Source organism: Amblyomma mixtum, chromosome 3 (genome assembly GCF_055824585.1).
Source record: "Amblyomma mixtum isolate Tamu chromosome 3, ASM5582458v1, whole genome shotgun sequence".
Taxonomy (NCBI): Eukaryota; Metazoa; Arthropoda; class Arachnida; order Ixodida; family Ixodidae; genus Amblyomma; species Amblyomma mixtum.
The window spans coordinates 226,413,348-226,436,990 of record NC_143014.1 but is presented as its reverse complement, the minus strand read 5'-3'; the positions used below and the strand labels follow the sequence as shown (position 1 = coordinate 226,436,990).

Below are 23,643 nucleotides of genomic sequence, written 5' to 3'. Positions count from 1 at the left end.
AAATCTACCTCTCCGCCTTCTTCTAACGCTGTGTTGGATCCTGGATGGCTTGCTGAGATCAAGCTGCGTGCCATCCATCGCCTCGCGGCTAACTTGACGGAGGCCCTATGGGCACACACCTTGAACCAAGTGTTGCGCTCGACAGCGGCCAAGCAGAAGAAGGATTTGACGCAGAAGAATTTCACAATTATTGGTGACGTTGTTGTTCCGGAGCACGTTAGCGATATTTTGAAAAAGGGGACAAAAATGTAGTAAAAAACCAAGTGTCGCCGCACATGAGTTGCTTGCTTTGAACCGGCAGATTGCAAGAAAAGCAACGAATGAAAATCACGAACGTTGTTTGCTTGATGGAGTGGATGTGCTTTTGAAGACTACGAGCAAGGCCACCACTAGCCGTTCCAAGGACGGGTTGGGAAAAGTCGTTACCTTCTTCCAACAGAATCTTCTGCGACTGCTTCAATCAGACAACGAGGGAGGCTTTGTTGTGCTGGCGGAGGAGGAGTACCAGAAGAGAGCGGAAGAGGCTATCACCAAGAACTTCAGGACAGTGAAATCCAGCGCGACTAGTGTGAAATGTAAGGCAGCGGCCATGTGCAGGGAATTAGAGCTGAACGGCTTAGCGAATAGCATTATTGAGTCTAAGTTTAATGCCCTGACTGTGTTTTCACAGCTAAAACCCATCAGGCAGATGCACCGTTTAGGTGTTGTTGTGTCCCCTTATTGCTTTTGTGTGTGCGCGCCCCCGCATCCTCCTCCTAACGACCACTCGCATCCTCCTCCTAACGACCACTTGCCCCTCGTCGCACGCTGTCGCCAGATGCCCCCCCATGGTGCGCCCCCGCATCCTCCTCCTGTTTTGGGAAGCCACTCCCTCCCGTGGACGCTTCTCCGCTCCCTCCTTTCTTCGGGCGGCCAGTTCGGCTCCTGCCTCGGTCGACGCTGGTCGCACCCTCATCGGCTTTAAATAAACGAAGTCTTAAAGTACCGTGTGCGTCTTTCGCTGCATTCAACACAGCGACCGGACACGACAGTGGCGACGAGAAAGTGGATTCGACCCGCGCTACGCAACGCTATTGACAAGCCATGGCTACGCGAGGGTTTCCCAATCAGATACCAGAGTTCAACGGCTCATCGTGGTCATCGTGGGTTGGACGCCTTCAGTTCTACTTTGAAGCTAACAACATCACAGACCCAGCCTTGAAGAGGGCCAACCTGCTGACGCTGTGCGGGGAGCAGACCTACGATACTGTCTGCGCCCTTATTCAGCCAAGCACACCAGCGGCAGTGTCTTACGACGACATCGTAAAAGCGCTGCACAAGCACTACGACCCAAGGCCATCCGAGGTCTACAGCCGGGCTCGCTTCCAACGACGAGATCAACTGGGAGGAGAAACTGTGAGCGCCTACGTAGCCGCGCTCAAGAAGCTCGCTGCCGACTGCAATTTTGGAACGCTGTCGACAACAGCTACCGGGCAGGAGGGAGACGCAGCTTCTTCTGCTAACACCACCATGCTTCCCTTGGACGTGATGTTACGCGACAGATTTGTGTGCGGACTGAGTGACGAGTCACTGCAGCAACGCCTGTTCGCTGAGAAGGACCTCACATTCAGCAAAGCTTACGACATCGCCGTTCGAGCGGAGAGCGCCGGTCACCAGCAGAGAGGGATTCGCCGGAACACCGAGCCGGGACACCAGACAAGCAACCAGGTGCGCAAGCCTTCTGTTGTTGTAAAATCGGTCAAAAAGGCACAACGCTGCTGGCGGTGTGACGACCAACACAACCCCCAGGGATGTCGATTCCAGTCAGCCACGTGTAATTTTTGCCACAAGCGAGGGCATATCGAAAGAGCATGCGTTACGAAACGGAGACTTGCCACGATAAAGTCACCTTCCCAGCCTAATCACAGCGTCAACGCCTCAGAGAATACGCCGCTATCTGATCTCCATGGAACAACATCAGCAACACCATCTGTGTTGTACGACCTGAACACCATGAATCTCGGCACGCGACCGAAGATTTTTACAGAAGTAACGTACATCACCAGCTGATTAAGTTCGAGGTGGACTCCGGCGCAGCCTGTACTCTGATCAGTGAGGACACGTTCCGAACTTCATGGCCATCTGACGCACCCGCCCTGCAACAAGACGACACGCACCTGCGAACGTGGTCAGGACAGAATCTGCCACTATTGGGCTCTGCCAACGTGCAGGTTAACTACAACGGCCAGACCCATACGCTACCTCTGCTTGTTGTGAAGGGCACAGGATCAAGCCTTCTAGGGAGAAACTGGTTTTCTCCACTAGGCGTGATGATATGCGGCATACACCAGACGCCGAGCCAGAACATGGTTGAGCAACTGCAAGAGAAATACGAAAGAGTATTCTCGGAAGAGATTCCAGGAAACGAAGGGCCCCCGGTCACACTGGAGTTGTTGGACAACGCGCAACCCAAATTTCTGAAGGCCAGGCCGGTGCCGTTTGCTCTCCGAGATTCAGTTGAAAAAGAGTTGGACAAACTGGAGCATCAAGGTGTCATCGAGCCGACGCAGCATTCAGAATGGGCCACACCACTTGTCGTAGTTCGCAAGAAGAACGGAACCATACGCCTCTGCGGAGACTACCGGAGCACCGTCAATCTTGCGACTAAAGCGTCCTCTTACCCGCTACCGACACCTGAAGAAGTATTCAGTGTACTACGTGGCGCAAGAGTCTTCAGCACATTGGACCTCACCCAGGCGTATCAGCAGCTGAAGGTGAGCGAGTCAACTGCTGAATTATTGGCAATTAACACACTGAAAGGCTTGTACACCCGATCAAAACGCACGACAGAATTTACTGTCGCGTATCTGTCGCGCGACACACTTTTGTGTCGCGCGACAAGCTCTCTTGTAGTGCATTGTGTCGTGAGACAGGAGCTCGTGTCGTGGGTTCTTTCGCGCGACAAAGGTGTTTGTAGTGGGTTCTGCCGCACGACAGTCATCATTCCTGTATTTTGTAGTGCGCAGAAGGTGCCTGTCGCAGGATTTGTCGCGCGACAGGGTTCTGTCGCGGGTGCTGTCGTGTGACAGAGAGAGTCGTGCCGCGCGACAGGGCCTGCGTGCCTCGACAGAGTTGCCTGTCGCGGGTTTAGTCGCGCGACACTACAGCCTGTCGAGGTATCTGTCTTGCGACAGATACCTGTCGTGGGACTGTCTTGCGACAGATACCTGTCGCGGGTTCTGTCTTGGGACAAATATCTGTCGAGGCAAGTGTCGTGTTACAGATTGCAGTCGATGGTAATTGTGGTTTTCTACAGAAATCTCGAAATTCTGTAGCGCCATCGTGTGATAGGGATAGGCAGACATTCACCAATTTCGTGTTAAATCGCTTCCACTTTGGCGAGCCACGAAGACGATGCGAGTTGCTTTGTTCGATTGGCGACGATCATCGAGGGAATTAAATGAAGTGTTAATTCACAAACGCGACTCGAGTTTGCAACTCGCTTCCCTAGACCTAGCTACCGGCCGCACGAAAATTGGCGGGGAGGAGAGGCGCCGCTCGCAATCAATCTTCCCTTCAGTTCGCACATGACAGTGTGAGCGAAAGAAGACCATGCTCAAGAGAAAGCATATGCACCAGCGAGAATGCTAGCGGCGCCTGTGAATGAGGCAGTGCTTGCGGTAGTGGCATGCTGCGAGCCACGCGAGCGTCTTCATTCGAGTCGGCGCGAGCATGACGAATGGCGCTACCGAAGGCTGCTGTGACCTGTGCGTCTCGCAGTGTAACATACTGTACCCACTACCACATGCGGAGAAAAAGCTAAGGTCACAAATACGCGTCGCTTAACGACACGTAATAGAGTAACCTGATGGCGAAAAAGCTGGAAGATTACTCGCAGTAATCGTCCTGCTATCAGAAAGGCAGCATGTATGTTACGCACGCATGACCTGTTGCCTGTATAAATGATCAAGGCGACTCCCATATCAATTTTCCACGTTTCAGTTTTTAGCCGCGCATGCTGCAAGATCATCATAAAATATGAAAAAAAAAATATATATTTTTACGACTTCGCTCATTGCTTCCACTGGAAAATTTCATGACTGTGACGCAACCATCTCGCTAAATATAGAGAACAGCGTACGAAGCCTAAGGCCCAGTACAGCCTTGAGCGTCTTTGAACACGGACGCCTAAAAAGGGCGCGTGCGTGGACCGTTGCGTCGCGCCTTCGCTGTAATTTCCCGGAGGAACAAGAACCCGATTATTTGTCAGTCGACGTGGCGTTACCCCGCGGCGCCAAGGATTGGGTGGCGAGTTCTGCGACATGAAGTCGCGCCGCAAGAATTCGGTCAGTGAGTGACTTCCCCATGAGGATGTATTTGTTCGGGGATCACCCTCCGTGACCAAGGGGCTTAATTAACTCGCGCGAACTCTGAGACTGGATCCCTACTGTAAACGTGCGTTTAATGCCCATTCACACTTGCAATAGCAAAGGGCATGCGACCAGCAGTCGCTTGCGATCGGGCAGCAGCTCCACGACACTTCCTCATACCTACAAGAGTGACCTGCAGCTCGCCTGCTCGTTTGAATCTCACGTGAAATGAGAAGTCTTGGAACTGACGTCAGTCCATCGCGCGCTTTGGTTCAGTCTCCTGCGCCCTCGCGCTTCGTCCTCTAGAGTGTTCTGGTCCCTCACGCTCGGACCACTAAAGTGTTCCTTACTATTAACAGTGTGCTATGACAACCTGAGCGAAGAGTAGAATGTCGGGGCGGTTTTGACGTGCGCCACTTCCATGCAAGCGTAAGGGCGCTCTTCTCGGGACCGGCCTGCCAGCCTGGATGCCGGCGTCAGAAAAATTCACTGGTATTTTTTGTTCACGTCCATGAGATAGAGTATCGTTAGCCAATATCGAGTTGTTGGTAGAAGCGATAACAGCCAAACAAATTTTCTCCCACAGCCGCTTCTGCTGCCCATTGCAGCTCGCCTGGCCTCTGCTAGCTCAGCTCCTGAAGGGGTCACAGAAACCGCGGGCTTATTTCACTATGACGCGGCGCTCACAGTAAAACGGTGGCGAGGGTAACACCTCAGTGCTAGCCAGTTCCGAATCGCACTCAGCTTAGGCGTCGATGTGCAATCGGCTAAGCTTAGCGACGACAAGGGTAGCTAGAGAGCAGCGCGCAGTTCGTCGTCCGGCAGGGCGGCGTCGTTGCCGAACGCTCGGCTCGCTCAATGATTGGCTCAGTAGCTTGCGAACTGAGCAGGCAAGGCTGGAAAATCGAGCAGCGAGCGTCTGTCCTGCGACTGAGCGAGACTTTATTCTCACGTTTGCAGCATAGGTGAACAAATTTAGCACACATATATGCATCGAATATCTGCATGCTGCCTTACGGCGTTTATTAAGCTCGTCCTCGACGTCACCGTTAGCGCGGAAACCGCGCATATCTTTATTTCACTACGAGACATGGCTCACAGTACAACGTACGGTGAAGAGAGTAGCAACTCAGCGCTAGCCAGTTCGAAAGCACTCTCAGCTCTAGCATCGATATGAAACCTGCTAGGCTTTTTAGCGACGAATACGACATCCAGGGAGCAGCGCAAACTTCGTCGCTCGGCGCGCTCGCGGGCAGTGTCATTGCTGAAAGCTCGGCTCCCTCAATGCTCAGCAACATGCGACTTGGGCTCGCAAGGCTGGAAAACTGAGCAGCTAGCGGCTGGACTGCGACTGAGCCCTCGTTTGCAGCACAGGTAAACAACTTTTAGCGCACATACGCTTGGAATACCGGCTTCGTTGCGGCCACCTTAAGGTGATTCTTACGCTCGTCATCGACGCCATCGTCACCGCTCGTGACGCACTGGCTGAGAACTACAATTCGAGTGCGTGCTAAAACAAGCTGCTCGTATTTCTCGGAACAATCTGAACTCGAAAACACAGTTGCTTCTATCGGCTTCCATGTGGGCTCTTGCTCAATTGTGAAAGTACACGCGCGAACAAGATGCGGCGAGTGCGAGCCGCTGTTGCGTATCAGCTAAAGTGTGACGCAACTATCGGCGCAGTTTCGTAAAGCAGTTGATATCAAAGTAATCCGCTTGTACGGGTCACAGTTAAGCTCTCAGTTTCATGTAAATCTCCGTCGAGCATGCCCGCGTCAGTCAAAGTAATGCATCGCAGCTGCTCTCAGTCCTACCGCTCACGTCCAACATATCCGTGATATGCACCAGCTTGAGATACGGTGCATTTCTTTGCCCTTTTTGTCGCAATTAGGAGATTTTAGCTGGCAGCAAACGAAATTTCATTCCGTCAACAGCGTCGTCTGCGCCGTCGTCTGCTCCGTCGTCTGCTAGGACATCCGGGGCACCCTGGGTGATGGGATCACAGGATCGCAGCTTCTACAAAAGTCAAGTCAACAAAAGTATTTAAAAGTGCTTTAGTGTTCACACTTAATAAAAAAATCAAGATTATTTTTGTTCTAAACATAATTTAAATATTAGTAGTAAAAAAGCGCATTTTAGTTGCAGTTTTTCAACGACGCAAAAACAAGGGCAAAGCCGCTTCCGCCGGCGCCATGGCATGCGTGCGTTGTTTCACGTTTTGTGTTATTTGGCTTTTCATGGCATTGTTTGAGTGTTTGTGCGGCGGACATGTGTGAAGAACAGAAGCGTGTTTTGGAAGCCAACGACGAGTATTACGCCCAGTCAACATCGGTGTGTTTGGACGGGCAAAGCCATGAAGAAAGGCAGCGCTACGACGCCTTGTCACCTGGAAAGGCAATGAAGACGACGGCGTGGTTTTACTAAGCCTGGATGAGCTGCATGATCGGTGAGTCCCGTCAACGCTTCTCTATTACTGATCTGTATTCGCACGCGTTATTAGTGTGCGGCTATATAGGGATGGCAGTGGAGACAGTCTGCGTGCGGTTGCCTCAGCTATAATGCGTTGCCAGAAAAGCACGGGCGTATAGCCTGCGTGATAAGTGTTGCTTCATAGTCTATTTCTGCGTTTAGTACTCGGGTGCCGTGGTAAATAAAAATGCCACCAGAGATCACAGCAGAGTTATGCGGTCGCTTGGCAGCGCTGCGAAAAACTACAATGTTTACTACATTCAACTGGCATGGATTTGTACAGCGTAGAAGACGACGATCAGTGCCGCGGGTGAGAGCGCTTTTGCTTGGACAGCTGACAACAGGCAAGGGAACTGACAACGGGCGATTTTGCTCGCGGCTGGTACCCATCGGATGGATTTGTGCTATTTAGAAGATTATTATGAGCGGCAGTGCTGCGCGATGAAGCACTCGCGCTAGGCGAACTGCGAATAGACGCCGGATGATTTTGCTCGGTGTTGGTGCTAATCGGATCAGTGCTTCTTAATATTCGTCATGCAAATTTTTTCGAAGACAGTGATCGCATGTGGAAGGCTGGCGCAGATTTACTAGTCATTTGTAAACTTTTTATCTGTGCTTCCCCATTGGAACAGAATTTGGCAATATTATGTCAGTTAGGTCGTTCTTGTGTCTTCCCTGAACTGTAGGCGTCCATGCTTCCTCTCCTTCAGGGCACTGAACTGTTGGGGATGCAACTGCACACTTATTTGGGATTTCAAGCTTTTTGCTGTATGCCTCGCTTATGCGGCCCGCTTTCAGGTCGTTCGCAATTGGTGATGGTTTGTTATTCATTTTCACTTTCTCTTATTTATTCTTGGTTGACTGCCGGCAGCAGTTCTCGGCGCTCGGAACTGTTCCCAGGCACGGAACCCTACCCACAGACCTCCCTGCACCACACTCACCAGTGTTCTTCGGTATTTTGTTTTTCTCTTGCCCCTACTTCCATTGCCACTCGACAAATGTTTTGCTGTTTTTATTTGTGTGCAGATTTGTTAAATGCACTGCTAATTTTCGTATCATGCTCAGTTGTGACGTGAGATATTGGGCTCCTTGCTATTGAATTCATGCCTTTTCCATTCTCTCTTCTCATTTATGCAAGGTAAACTGGTCGACTGGTTGCTACGTTCAATTTAAGAATACATTAGACGCTGGTGCAAGGCACCCTAATAGTAATTAACTAAAGCCTGCGCATGCTATATTCGAATAGTTGGGCTCTTTTCATCATGCATAAAAATAAAGCGGTATTCCAGCCAGCTCATCTTTCATTGTGGTTATGACAGTCATGTAAATGTACTCAAAGAATGTGTATGGGTGTTTCACATATAATCTCCTTATTTATTTTGTCATGGGCCACCTCATTGCTTTTTGTGTTCCTATATTAATACCTTATTTTAGTTTCTGAAGCAGTCGACAGTTTGTTTTGTTGTCATTCATGACATTGTCACTGGCACTGACAGCTGTTGGTTGGGACGTATTTATCTGCAGTTGCCAGCTGCCAGCATCTGCTGGGCCATGCGTGCTTCCTGCCTTCAGCTGTGCCATCCCTCCAAGCCATTCATGGTAATTTTCTTTTTCAGTTACGCATACCTTACCTGCCTGTTTTGAAAAATATTTTCAACATAGGCTCACTGCTGTGTTTAAAAATGCATGCAGAACTCTACATGCACTTTACAGCAGTACCTCAGCTTATTACATGAACTGCAAATTTGTACGAAATATAGCCGCACATGTAGCTCTTGACACTGCGCTGTTATTATAAAGCTGAGCCTGCTTCAGGTGCAGTGACTATTCCACACCTGTTGCCTTTTATGCATGTGTGTCCTCTAAAAGGGCCAAAATGTTCGTTTATCTTTTAAAAACGTTGTGCTGTACAATAATACTTTAATGGTATTTCTTGCTTGTACACTGAAATGTCAGTAAAGTAACATTGTATGATGACACCAAATCTTGCGTGGCATAGCATCCTTGCAGTGTACTTGGCAAGCTCCTGTCAGCGCAGATGTATTGCTGGTTTATTGCTGTAGCATGTGGTTTTACTGTACAGTTTGTACCTCTACGTTCTTGAAAGTATCCTTGAAAAATTTAAAATTGGATTTTGAGGCAAGTAAGTGACAGAGTAACTGTCTCACATCTTGATAAGGACCTGAACCATGATGCAAGGGAAGGGATAAAGGAGGGAGTTAAAGAAGAAAAGAGGTGCCGTAGCAGAGGGCTGCAGAATAATTTTGGCCACCTGGGGATCTTTATCCTGCACTGACATCAAACAGCATGCAGTTTAGCCTGTGTTCACTTGGGCCCGCATAAAAAAAACGAGCAGACCTTCTTAGAACTAACATTTCATTGCACCAGCTACTTTGTAGTTTTGACTGCAGTGACCTGAAATCAACGGTTGTTTACTTTGCACAACCCACATACCCTGAACAAGATGTGATGATGCTAGATGAGGTGACCCTCTCTGCATAGCAGCGGGTTGGTTCAGGAAATGCGAAGACTCATGGAGAACCGCTCAGTTATATTTGATTTCATGTTATTGTAGTATTAGTGGTGAGTTGTAGTATAAGTGATGAATTCTTGCAAATGATTGAGGACATCAGTACTCAGTGTGAAAATGAGAGCTAAATCAATACTTAATAATCAGGAAAGAGGCCATTTTATGAAATGCAGTAAGGTACTGGAAGTCGAAACAGAATACACCTCGGCCAGGTCATGCACAAGTATAGAGCATTTGAAAGAAATGGTTGGGAGAATAAGAAAGGGGTTTATTGCCTTAGGCATGCACTCAGAAGTTACGAGCAGCACCTTGCAGTATGCTCAAAAAGAAATTTTAAACTGCTTTGCCTTTGCTAAGCTGTCGGGAAAAGTGGGGTACGCTATAAAAGGCTTAAAATTGAGAACAGTGCGCTGAACCACTCAGGAAAATCATAGGGTTAATGATAAGAGATTGGGAGAGAACTGAGTTGGTTGGAAATAAATGCGAATTAAAATCTGAGCGGGAATCATAAATAGACATAGGCAGGACATACATTTTTTAAAGAAGCTGGCTATCCTTTTGGATAGTGGAGTGGTTACTCACAGCAGGAAATTGTGCTCTTGCCTTCATTTTATGGACATATGCTTTGTGTCTTACATCTCTTGGCCTGCCATAGGCAGCATATGCTCATAATAAATTTTTACCTGTCTAATTATGTGGCATAGGGAGAATTGAATTATATAACCTCATCAATGCACACCCTCTCTGAAGTGAACTTTGTCAGCCCCGTCAGTCACCACATTGATGCATGTCACCCCAAATGGGAGCCGTCATGGTGGCTGAGTGGTTATTGTACTTGGCTGCTGACCCGGAAGAGGCAGGTTCGATTCCAGCCAGTTTTGATTCCAGCTCTACTATTCTCATTTCAATGGAGACGAAATGCTACAGGCCTAGGTACCGTGTGATGTCAGCACACCTAAAGAATTTTCCAGTCCTCTACAATAGCGCCCTGTATAGCCTGCGCCGCTTTGTGGCATTAAACCCTTTAAAACCAAGTAAAGTAATGGATACATCATTTCCAAAAATTGTTTATTATTTTCTAAACGTTAACAATTTTCTGCACCTGTTTTCCTTTGTCTTTCCCTCTTATTTCCTTCCTCATGCTGAGTAACAGGTCAATGATTTTAAGTGCCAGCTAAATATTTTGTTCATTTCATTAGTAAACTTCCTCTGTCTCTCTCTATTGCTTTGCTTTTTGTATCGGCAGTATAGTATTATGCAGAAATATGTCAAGCTTAGATCCAAGAGATATGGCCTAGATTTTAAGTTCTATAGTCAACCACACATTACTTATTACGCTATCGAGGCTTTTTTTTTGGCATGTGCTACCTGGTACAGAACTGATGTGGCCTACAGCGGTAAATATCGTTTGAATGTGCATAAATTGAATAGGAAGGCAAATTTCCCATTTGCCTATGGGCAAATTGCCTATGGGAAGATTGGGCAATCATCATGTGCTCACAAAGCTCATAAACTTTTCTGTTTCCAAAACTTTCTGTAAAAGGCGCTGACTCACTGAAATACACTACAGTTACTTTTGCCTAATCCTGATATTATTTACTGAAGATTGGTTTGAGGGAAAGTCCACTGAGCTCGAATGAGTGCACGGCAGCTTGTCTTTGTCCAAAGTATTTGGAGAATAATGAATTTTGTTACCTGGCAGAGATAAAGCAAGGATGGCAGTGTTTTGTAATGTCCACAGGGAATTCTTCCAAAGCCCAGTATGCATGTAATTCCTTTCTTTTTGTGCAACGTAAAACGTCTTCCCTTTACACTCATGGTTGAAACAAAATGCTGAATACTTCACCACTCAAAAAATGAAGGCCATTGTGCTGCTCTACAAAATATCAGGCTGCAGCGGTTGTTGCGAGGCAAATTCACAAGGTTGTCATCATCATCAGCCTGACTACACCCACTGCACGGCAGAGGCCTCTCCCATGTCTCTCCAATTAACCCTGTCCTTTGCCAGTTGTGGCCACCGTATCCCCACAAACTTCTTAATCACATCCGCCCGCCTAACTTTCTGCTGCCCCCTGCTACGTTTGCCTTCTCTTGGAATCCACTCCATCACTCTTAAGGACCACTGGTTATCTTGCCTTTGCATTACATCTCCTGCCCAAGCCCATTTCTTCCAAATAACCCACGTTTTTTTCGCACCTATTTGTCAGGCTCCGCGTTTTTTTCTCACCTCTTCGTCAAGCTGCGAGCCACTTGCACGCTCTACAAACCTATTTAAAGTACATTATCCAGCATTGTTGCCATGGAGTGTGTAGTGCTAAAACAAAAAATAATACAATAGCTTATGATCTGCTAGAGCAACAGAATTCCAAGAGTTTGAGAAGGGCAGTGGGAGAACTAGCAAGGCGGGATAGCAAAATTCGACAAGCAGCGGACAGGGATCCTTTTAGAGGACAGGCAAATTGGAGACTTCTGGAAGGGGCTGTAGACTTAAGTGCACCTAGCTCGCCTTGTGATGCAGTGTATAGGGCCCTTTGTTTTTGAGTAAAACTGGTTTCTTCTTATTGTTGCATTCCAGAAAGATTCATCAAGATTGGGTTAAACCCATTTTCGCGTGCAAATGTGCCTGTAAGAAAGTGTAGATTGATAATGCATGAAGCTAAAGAACCACTGGGGTGTAGTGGATACGTCTCGTATTTCTTCGTAGCTATATTGTTTAAACAGTGCTGGCTATTTTAATTCCTTTTTATTGCTCGTCGAGTTGCATAAAATTTTAGGATAAATTGAAAACTGCAGGTAGATTTAATTACAATAATTATACCCGTATTTATGAAGCTCTGTTCGAAGAGAGGTCCACATTTTGTGTGCATGCTTTGAATTTGATTATTTTCACACTGCAAAATGGAGGACAGGTCTGCTGTGCGAGGTTTTTTGCAATGAAGCGAGAGCAACTGGTGCGGAATGCTTGTTACTGTGTCGCCCTGCCAATATTTCTAGAACCCCTGGGACCACTGAGCTTGTGAGTATCTATGACTCAAAAGCTCGGAGCTGATTGCCCGTTCCGAGGTTGTCTGTATTAACCGGTGCAAGGCCAAGGGCTCATAGCTAACAAGCATATGACACCATAGAACTAGATGCAGTCAGGCTGGGACTGTGCAGTATGTCAGTGTTAACGAGGTCGTGATAAACGAGGTTTACTCTGCGAAGCTAGTGTGAAATAATAATTGTTCTTATGGAAAATATCGTTTTTTCTTAGTCATTGCAGCAGTGCAAGAATATCAAATCTGATATCTCTCACTCATCACTCTATGTTTCAGTTTCAAGGGACCAAGAGTTGCGTGGAAGTCGGGCAAGCCACAAAGTTGCGTGCGGCTTGAGCCAGCAACCAGGAGCAGGCTGGGAATTTGCGAATTGCCAGTGGTATTCACTCAGTCAAGCAGGCTTTACTGTAAGTACAGTGTTTTCGCCATAGCATTTCTTTGAAAAGTACACATTGAGCTTGAATAGGACAAGCTGTCGGTCTAGTTGGTGCTGATCTTTTGTGGTTGACAGAGCTTAGAAACACAGACTGGGGTCAGAAACAAAGAATATGAGGGCACAGGTGCTGACTACAGATTTATTCCAGAATCACCGAAACACTGCATATATAACCAAAACACAGGCGCCAACAGGTGGCAATTTTATGCACTCGTAACAAGTAAGTGATATGGCCAATAGTGGGAAAACAACACAAACTAGAAACAGAAACCAAGACTATAGAGCAGGGAAGGATGAAACCATAACAAGGTTAAAGGAATAGTTTTAAGCAAGTCAATTTTAAGACCACCAGCACGTGAAACAGTGGAAGGGTTTGACCAAAATTTTTAAGTACTGGTCTGATAACACGGAACTAAAAGACTACATGCAAACACAGATCAAGGGCAGTGAAATAAAAGTAAAATGGCAAGAAAAAACATGCCGTGAAAAGAAAATGGTGATTGGGCAAGCAAACAAGAATTGGTCTACAAAGGTGAAGTGAGCTAAAAAACTGAAAGAATAAAAGGGGAATAAATGCACATGAGCAACAAAGGTGAAGCCAAGAATTAACATGGCTAAAGGAGGAAGATGAGCTACTGTAAAAATGAGAGAGATAAAATATCGAAATATGAAATTCAATTAGTAATAAAGATAAAAGCAAACAAAAACACGAAAATAGAGGAGTTGGCAGAAAAGTCAAGGCATGCAAGATGTTTATAAAACCAGGGCTAGGTCAAACAGATCCTGAAGAAAGGCAATCTTTTTTTCCGAGGGTGTTCTTGCCCATTAATCCTCGAGCCTCAAAATCCCGGCGGCTCCCACCAGTTTGTCATTTCAGCTTATTCTGGTGCTTTTTTAACACAATGGCACTTTTTTGAACACGGGTAGCATGGCTTTTTTCGGTCACAGTTTTGGCAATGGACTTGCAGATTTAGAAGGACGTGCTTGTAGGCCAGTTGGTTGGTAATCGTTAGAAAAACCGCAAAACAGGATGGGACAAAGGCAGGCGAAACACAAGGTGGTACGACAACTGAACATTTATTGAAGAAATGAGTGCTCATATGGATCAGTTGCGCATGTAATCTGCAAACAATCGTTGCAAAAACAACCTAGGGAGGGAAACAAATTCTAATTCTTTCTGAAAAAATGGACACAGAAGGCATGCTATCCCACCTATCTGGCTTCGACCTCAGGATGGCAACAGCCTTGAGAATTTCTTTCCAACTGGCCCTTTATTCATCCAATAATAATGTGCAGTTCAGTTTAGGTTAACAGTCTTTACAACTGGGACAGTGGACAGGCAGGCAAGGTCGTCCGGGCCTACCCAAGGAATGCTAATACTCTTGCAAGGGAGTGTTTCACCATCTACCAATTTGGCCGGTATAAAATCGACCACAGCTGAGAGGAATCGTGTACACCACCCCCGTTGCACATGGCATGAGGCATTCAAAAAGTACCGCCAACGGGCATGTTGTACAAGATTCCCCTCAGCTGTGGCCAGTTTTATATCGTCCAAAGTGGTAGATGTTTACACATTTGTTTGCAAGAGTATGCGTGTTCCTTGAGTAGACCCGGAGGCATTTGCCGTCCCACTCACTGTCTCATTGTAGACTGCTATCCCAAACTGAACTGCACACAGATTATTGGATGATGAAAGGAGCAGTTGGAAAGAGAAATTCTCGAGGCTGTTGCCATCTTGAGGTCGGAGCCAGATAAGTGTCAGCACGCCTACTGTGTTCATTTTTCAGGAAAATTAGCGTTTCTGTCTGTGTTTCCCCCGGTTGTTTTTGTTTCGTTTTTGAGCAGGTGATTGTCATATTTGCTCAGCTCTATGGTTGCCATTGAATTTTTTGCCTCTTTACGATTGTTTGCAGATTACACACGTGACTTGTCTATATAAGCACTGCTGTTCAATAAATTTTCAGTTGTCAGTACGGCCTTGTGTTGTCACCTGCCTCTGTGTGATAGTTTTGTGGTTTTGCTCTTTCCGACTGGCAGATTCCCGAGAAATGTACCTGATAAATCAATCTTATGCTCCCTTATCCTTTCATTGATGCCAATGTATACCTTGCCGCAAGACAAAAGGATTGATTAAATGCCCTCCGTGCATGGCGCTAAGGGTTTTCTGTGCTGCGTGGTGCAGCGTCTTTTTTTTTTCATTTAGGATTCCGCAACTGCAATAGGTGCTAGGGGGTCAGAAAAGACAATGTCTACTCCTGCTTTCTCTCCGATTTTCTGAAGGTTCTGTGAAATTTACCTTTAGAAAAATCGAGAGATAGAGTAGATGCTTTTTTTGCTGCCGCCCCCCCCATCACCTATCACACCTCTCTAGGATCGTCAATGAAAAAGAAAAAAGAAACAGGCTGCACTGCATTGCACAGAAACCCTTAGTGGCATGCACAAGAAGTGGTTTCTCAATCCCTTTTTCTTGCTGCAAGGTATACATTGGCATCAATGGAAGGCTAAGAGAGCATTACACTGATTTATCGGGTACATCTCTTAGGTACCTGCAAGTCCACTGCTGATAATGGGACGCAAAAAAGCCATGCTGCCCAAAGTTCGAGAAAGCCACTGTGTTAATAGAGCCCTGTAATAAGCTGACGCAATGCAATGGTGGAAGCCGCAGAGATTTTCAGGCTCCGGGGTGAATGTAAAGAACACGCTTGGTTTCACTCGGAGGATTGCCTTTCTTTGTGGACGTACTTGATCTAGCCGTGGTTCTACATGTGTGTTACATGCCTTGCCTCTTCCGCCAACTTCCCTCTTTTGGTGTTTTTCCTTGATTTTTGCCTTCATACTGGTTATTGAATTTCACTTTTTTTATATTTTATCTCTCGGCTTCACTGTACGTCATCTTCCACTTTTAACCATCTTAACTGTTGGCTTCACCTTTGTGGCTCATGCGCGTTTTTATTCCCTTTTTATCCTTTTAATTTTTAGCACACTTCACCTTCGCTTGTTGCTCAATTCTCGTTTGCTTACCCAATCACCATTTTGCTTCTATTGCGTGTTTTTTCTTGCCATTTCTCCTTCATTTTTTTTTCACTGCGCTTGGTCTGTGTTTGTGCATAAGGTTTTTTAGTTCCATTTTATAAGACCAGTTCTTAAATATTCTTTTGGTCAAACCTATCCACTGTTGGCAGTCTTTTAAAAATGACTTGCTTATAAATTTTTCTCTCACCTTGTTCTGGTTTTATCCTGTGCTGTGTCCTCTGGTTTTTGCTTCTAGCTTTTGTTGTTTTTCCACTACTTCTCATACCACTTCTTGTTACCACGAGTGCATAAATCGGTGCGTGTTGGTGCCTGTGGTGTGGGTATTTATGCAGTATGTCGGCAGTTCTGGAAAAAGTTTAGGTTCAGTGCCTGTGCCATCGTCTTTTTTGTTTCTGTCCCTTGTCTGAGTGCTGTCAACCACAATCGGTGCATTGAGCTGACTGCTCTGCAGCCACCCATGTGTATGCAATGAAGTGGCTTCAAGAATAATGAAGTACACAAAAAAATTGATTGCTTAAAATTTCTGGTATGTTTTTTAGGAAAACATTTGGCATTTAAAGGGATAAGATTGCTCTGAAAACCTAAAAAAATTAGTATGTGCTTCTTGGGGCCTTTCCTCAAATTTCACATCACCTTGTAGCGTGATGCAAGACATTCAAGTTGTTACCCACAGTTTACTTTTTTGTTGCCCACTTATTGGCTGCCACCTTCTTTGGGAGGCAGTGTCATGGGGTTTGGGAGACAATCTGATTCCTGTGTGTTGGCCTGAAGTGCAAGCTTTTGGATGTGGGGAGCAGGTTCACGGTGCCAACTTTTGGCTGTAACTACAGTTTGGCCATGACTGTTAGTCCTTTTCTGTGATGCAGTGTCATTTATGTAATGCATAATTTGATGATGAAGCAGTCTCAGGGGTTGCGGTGCTCAGCTGTTGACTTCAAAGACACAGGATCGATCCTGGCCGCGGCAGTCGCATTCTGATGGAGACAAAATGCTGGAAGCCTGTGTACTGTGCGATGTCAGTGCACGTAAAAGAACCCCACGTGGATGAAATTATCAGAGCCCTTCACTCTGGCATCCCTCATAGCCTGACTCACTTGGGACATTAAACCCCATAAATCCAAATCCATTTTTGTACTTCTCAGCTTCGCCGCTGGCCTCTGCAGGCCAGCGAAACCTCCCACAAGTTGACGAACGGCAGTTTTTACACCATTCGTAAATGCCTACATAGACACTACATCATTGGTGGCAAAGGTTGCCAGATGTGCAAGCGTTTCCGGTAGTTTTTCTCTGTTGCTTTCGTCAGGCAGCTTGCAAAAGATGTTTTACTAGGCTAATAAACGGTGAGGTTCTTTGTGTTCTTAAGGTGGTGCAGCGTGATAAAACAGACACTTAATAGCCATGCCTTGCTTTTTTGTAGCCAAAGGCAATTTTTCGCCTTATTCTCATCTTCATTTGCCGTTCATGCTTTCTCGAGGGACGGCAGTTGGAAGGTCTCTAGAGCAGCTCCTTGTCTGAAGAAATGCCGAGTGGCATTCTTCAATCCTAACTGCCCATCAAATGGAAGAGCAGTTGTTTTCTCCACTCCACAGAGTGGAGACGGAGTATCGAGTTGAGGCGCACTTCTGAATTCGGCGGTTAGCCTTTCATAGGCAGCAGAGATGTGCAGTAAACTTTATTCGCTGTTAATCTTCCAGATAAACACTAAATCCTCCTCATTCCTCATCAGTGCACACACTGTGTAAGAAACTTTGTCACTCCATTTGTCACCACTTTGATGTATGCCATCCCTAATTCAGGGGCTGTATAATCTTTGAAATTTTGTTGAAATTGCTTGAAAACCTTTGCAATTTCCTGCACCTCTCTTTTTCCCCCAAGTCCCAAACCTATGCAGAGTGCAAGTGGGTTTTTAAACTCCAGCTAAATTTTGTTATTCATCAAAGGGCTTTTCTCTCTACTGCTTTGCTGGGTGTATCTGAAGTATAATATTATGCACCAGTGTGTGAACCTTTGTTCCCAGAGCTATTAGCCCGAGGTAGTAATTTTAGAGCATTGTGTTGTGTTCTGAGCCTGGTTGCGTTTTAAGCCTCAGAGTTGTGCTAATTCCGCGGATAGAACCCATGGTGGCAGCCTCCAATGCAGCAGTGTATCCCAGTAGTTGCCATGGGAGCCGAGGTGGTTACATAATGGAATAAAATAATAGCAGGTGGCAGTGTGATGCTCGAACACCACAGCTCGAAACTAAACTATATCGATCGGTATATGTATATCTGTCTGGCAGGCATTAAAGTCTGGCTGCTTAGTCTCGACATTCGTGTAAAATTTGTGTGTGAACCGTTTGGCATGAATGTACCAGGTGGTGTCATACGATTCAGCCTGTCGTGCAGCATAAACTTACTAGTTAAGTTAGAGCCTATCTCGCAGCACGGATTCGAACTGACAACCTATGTTAGGTGTATGAATGCTCGTTATTCGATCACTGCCTCAGCATCTCATTTTTTATATTCAACCACACTAACATTACTTATTACCCCATCTGTGCAGATTCCTTCTGGCACTATTTGAAGCTGAAGGGTTGCTCAGCTGAGGATCTCCAAAAGCGCCACAAGAAGGTCCCGCGCTACCTGGCACAAAAGTGCTGTGACCTGTGGCAGTAAGTAGCTGTTCAAGCCAATAGTCTCTTGTTATATGCATGAATAGATTGGGTAAGCTCATGTGCTTACAAAACTCGTAAACTTGACTGTATTTCCTAACTGTCTGTATGGTACACTTAGGCACTGGAATAACCTGCAAATCTCACTGGAATTTGCCTACTATAGTGAGATACTGCTTTACCCAAGTTCTGCTTAAGGGTAGTCGACTACTCAGATGACGCACAGAAGATTATATTTATTAAGAAGATTAAGATTATAGTCACCTCTTTCATTGAATGTGTGTTTGTTTTTTTTTGAAATGCGGCATTGCTAACCTTATAATTTGAGTATTTTACCGTCCTCCTGACATGCGTGACGGTTTTGCTGAAGAATTGCATCGCATATTAGGTGAAGTGTGTGCACGTTTCCCGAATTCTATTTTACTCATTCTCGGTGACTTTAATTTTCCCAACATTAGCTGGGATATGTTGTCTGCCCCTCCTAGTGACAAAGAAGCCCATGCCTTCATACAGACGTGTCTCGACTTTTCGTTATCTCAAATTATCTCTCAACCTACTCGGTCATCGGTGCATTCCTCAAACATTCTGGACCTCTTCCTAGCCAGTGACCCAAATATTTGTTCAGATATCATTCATCATGAAGGCCTTTCCGATCACGACATTATCACCGGGCACATCAACTATCTGCTCAGCGAAAGAACAACTGTTCCAAAAAAGATAAGATGCTACAACAGGGCTAACTTTCACAAAATGAACTCCGAATTAACCACCTTCTCAGTGCAATACCTTTCTGATTGGTCCTCTCATTCTGTTAAGGAAAACTGGATGTTGTTCAAAACTACACTTACTAACCTCATCAATGATTGCATTCCTCTTATATCGATAAAGTGCAACCCAAGTGTACCCTGGTTTGATCTCAGGCTTCGTAGAGTTAATAATAAGAAAAAACGTCTGTACAGACAAGCCAAAGCGCATCGAACTACTCATTCCCTTGAAAGGTATAAGCAAAGCGATAAAGAATACCAAGTATTACTAAAAAAAACCCGCAGGGAATTCTTCAGCAATGTTTTGCCAACAATCATCACCAATAACCCACGTAGATTCTGGCGCGTTATTAATCCCCGCAGCTCTGATGACATTATCCTTACTGACTCGAATAACACTCCAATTCCTGCACCCGAATGTGCTCAGATGTTTCTTTCAGCATTTTCATCCGTATTTACTTTAGAAGACATCGCTACAGCTCCCATCCTAGATCAATTTCTTGAGGTTTCTATGCCCAATTAGTTATTGATGACGAAGGAATTAAATCCCTCCTGAATAATGTTAAACTAACTTATAGCTCTGATCCTCTGGGCTTTAACAACAAGATTCTTAAAAAACATTTCTGAGAGCATTTATCGAGTATATTGTCATCACTCTTTTCTCAGTCATTATCAACTTGATCGATTTCTAGCGATTGGCGCATAGCTAAAGTAATACCCATATTCAAATCTGGTGACCACTCTAATCCTCTCAACTATCGTCCAATATCCTTAACTAGCTCCATATCTAAGCTAATGGAACATGTTGTTTACACTAATATTATCAGCTATCTTGAGCACCACAACATCATATTCAAATACCAGCATGGATTTCGAAGGGGTTTCTCATGTGACACTCAACTTTCCGGCTTCACTTACGACCTCTTTTCATCAATAGACGCAGGCAAACAAGTCGATGCGCTATTCCTTGACTTTTCTAAAGCATTTGACCGGGTCCCCCATTCCAGACTTTTGCTCAAACTAACCCACTTGAACATTCATTCCGATGTTATTGCCTGGGTTAAAGCTCTTTTCTTGCATGCCGATCTCAGTTCATTTCTGTCAATAATCATCTTTCGTCCTCCTCACCCGTTTCGTCCGGTGTTCCCCAGGGTAGCGTTTTGGGTCCTTTACTTTTTCTAATCTTCATAAATGACTTACCCGCCTGCGTATCATCCAAAATCAGATTATTCGCTGATGATTGTGTTATATACCGTAGCATTTCTAACGACTCTGACCGCCAATCTTTGCAAACTGATTTAGATTCCATTAGTAAGTGGTGTTCTTCTTGGTTAATGACCCTTAATTCCTCTAAAACTAAACTTGTCTCTTTCACTCGCAAGTCTTGTCGCATCCCAACATCTTACTCTCCTTAATAACCCGGTTGAACTTTCTACTTCCTACAAGTATTTGGGACTACACCTTCAGTCTAATTTAACATGGAATTACCATCTTAGCCATATTCTTGCAGCTGCTAACCGCTCTCTGGGTCTTCTAAAACGTAACCTTAAACAAGCGCCTTTCCACCTGAAAAAACTAGCATATGTTACCTTAATACGGCCTAAAATCGAATATGCGTCGGCCATCTGGGACCCGGATCAAGCATACCTTATTGATGACTTGCAATCTTTGCAAAACCGTGCCGTTAGATTCATCTTTTCTGATTATTCTCGTCATACTAGCGTCACCGCACTAAAGGCTCGCGCCGAACTTGATACGTTATCACATCGCCACAAACTATCACGCTTGACCCTTTTCCATAAACTTTACCATCATGTTCTGCTCCATGACGATTTTTTTCAATCACCTGAATCGTTTTTTCCACGTCGCGACCACCCGCTGAAAGTTAAACGCATATCATGCCACACTTCTTCGTTTGCTAACTCTTCCATACCACGTACTATAGTCGACTGGAATAATCTTCCATCACACATCGCTTCTGAACGGGATCTTAATAAGTTTCAGGACCTTCTTACCCAAATGTCTGTTTAGCTTCACTAATTGATTGTACCACATGCTGCATTCAGCTTTTTTGTTATTTTGTTTTGTTCCTGCGGTTGTTATGCGTCTAAAACACTATCTGTTCTTTTTTTTCTGTAAATTACAATGTATACTACAGGTTTTTGTTTATTTCTTTTGTTTTCTACATGTGCTTTCTGTTCTTATGTATAGCACATTGGCGCTTGCTCAATATTATTTTGTGTTGCGTGTCATTGCTCCCCCCTATGTAATACCCTCGATTGAGGGCCTTTAGGGGTTTATTGAATAAATTGAATAAATAAATTATTGAATAAATGAACCAGACTGTTACAGCACTTATGGACCACATTAGCAGACGGATAAAAGCAAGGATCAGGAGTGTTTTGTAGTGTTCACGGGGCATTATTGAAGATAGCATCCTTGTGATTATTTTCTGGTCATCTAAAGTAAACTATCTTCCCTTTGCGCTCATGTTTTGAGACTGTTCTGAGACGGCGCGCAGCCAGGCTTTTCAGCATGGAAGAGGCGGCTTTAGACAAGGCAGGCGAGCGCTCTGTTCCTGCACGTTATGTAGATGTCGGATGAATCTCGAAAAAATTATATGAACGACGCGCCAGGAATATGACTACTCCAACCCTTCGGAGATGTGCAGCGCACAGTATACGGCTGTGCCAGCGACATGTCTTTCTGTTCAAACTTTCTCTAGAACCGCTGTCACTACGCAGAAGCAGGTAGCAGTATCTATCTGTACTAAGAATTCGTATCTTAAAGGAAAAAAGAAAGCGCAATGTTCACCTTTGGCACGATTTCTGCAGTAATGTGCGTTCTGCCGGCTGACAGTACACCGCTTGCTTGGCGTTGTAGGCCTAACCTGTGCTTTACTCAAGCTGTAGCGGGAAGCGCTTTTGAACTAGCCACCAGTGATCATAGAAATGTCTACTTTCTTTACCGCCTCTACAATAACTTTATGGTGGTTTATTTCCCCAACGTCTTCGTAAGTCAAGCGCTCGGAAAAACGGGCCAGGCGGACCGCCTCGCACTGATAGATGCGGGTTGCATGCACGGACTCAGTCTGAGCCGTTGGCAGAACCGTCATTACAGGTCATGATGCACTTGGTCACACGTTGCATGCACGTCTGCATCTTGATTTCTTGGTTGACGTCACTTCTGTGATGTCAGCTTGGTTGACGTCACTTCTGTGACGTCAGCTTGGTTGACGTCACTTCTGTGACGTCAGCTTGGTTGACGTCACTTCTGTCAATAAAGTGCTCTGCATGCCAATGTCTCACCCATTCCGGACGGTTCCCACCAGCCATCGTATGAAGCGGGGTGTGCATATTCTTCAGTTGTATAATTGAGGCTTTTAATGCATTATTCCTATGGGTTTACGTCGGGCCTGTGCCAATTTGATGTTAAATGTGGATCGTTGCATGAAAAGGGAATGCGTAATCAAGATTCCACTATGACTTTTGTAACATTTGCATGCGTTTGTTGTGTATGCATACTATATATATCACTGTTCTTTTTCTTCACCTAGGACAGTCTGAACAAGAGAGACCTGCTGAAGAAAAATTCTGTATATATGTAATAAATAGTCAATTTGCTCCAAATGAGGTGTTTTTGTGCCTGGCTGTACTGCAGGAATGCATGGAATGTTCAGAGTGAGACTGGTGCTCTGTAGCTGCATATTAATTGACAAATAAAGCGTACTTAGTAATGACTACAGGAATACAACACACTACACAAATGCACTACAGAAGGCAGACTACAGAGATACGACACTACAGAATTACGTCACTACAGAAGACAGACTACAGAAATACTACACTACAGAAGACAGACTACAGAAATACTACACTACAGAAGACAGACTACAGAAATACGACACTACAGACTACAGAAGACAGACTACACAAATACTACATGCCCAAAATACGACAGACTACAGAAGTTTTCTGTCGTAAATTCCTGTAGTGCGTTTTGACTGGGCAAAGTCAAGCGACTGCCTTTTGGCGTAGCTGCAGCCCCGGCCATATTTCAAAAATTCATGGAGACAGTGCTTCAGGGCATCCCAGGAGTTTGTGTCTACCTTGACGATGTCATCATCAGTGGCACTTCCACTGAAGAGCATGCAGTGCGCCTAGAGCTCGTTCTCGAAAGGCTAGCAAACGCTAATTTGTGCATAAGCAAATCGAAGTGCTGTTTTGCGGTGCCAGAGGTGCAATTTCTGGGACACCGAATTGATGCGGAAGGCATTCACCCTACCGAGGACAAAGTGCGAGCGATCACAGAAGCACGAGCTCCAACAAACAAGCAGGAGCTACAGGCTTTTCTCGGACTCTTGACGTTCTACGA

The 23,643-nt window shown here is 45.4% G+C and overlaps 1 protein-coding gene across 3 annotated transcripts; it reads left to right on the top strand.

Moving 5' to 3' along the window:
- Positions 1–6,250: 6,250 nt before the first annotated feature.
- Positions 6,251–22,898, top strand: LOC149353906 (uncharacterized). 3 transcript variants are annotated; one of them, XM_089582972.1, is made up of 6 exons: positions 6,251–6,795; positions 7,693–7,771; positions 8,343–8,417; positions 12,663–12,793; positions 18,397–18,505; positions 22,831–22,898. In XM_089582972.1, the coding sequence occupies exons 1-6, from the start codon at positions 6,780–6,782 to the stop codon at positions 22,874–22,876; spliced, it is 456 nt and encodes a 151-aa protein (XP_089439098.1). In that variant the 5' UTR covers positions 6,251–6,779; the 3' UTR covers positions 22,877–22,898. The 3 variants fall into 3 exon arrangements, with proteins under 3 accessions (XP_089439098.1, XP_089439097.1, XP_089439099.1); XM_089582971.1 differs by having other exon boundaries at positions 7,690–7,771; XM_089582973.1 differs by having other exon boundaries at positions 7,690–7,771; positions 22,826–22,898.
- The last annotated feature ends 745 nt before the right edge of the window (positions 22,899–23,643 follow it).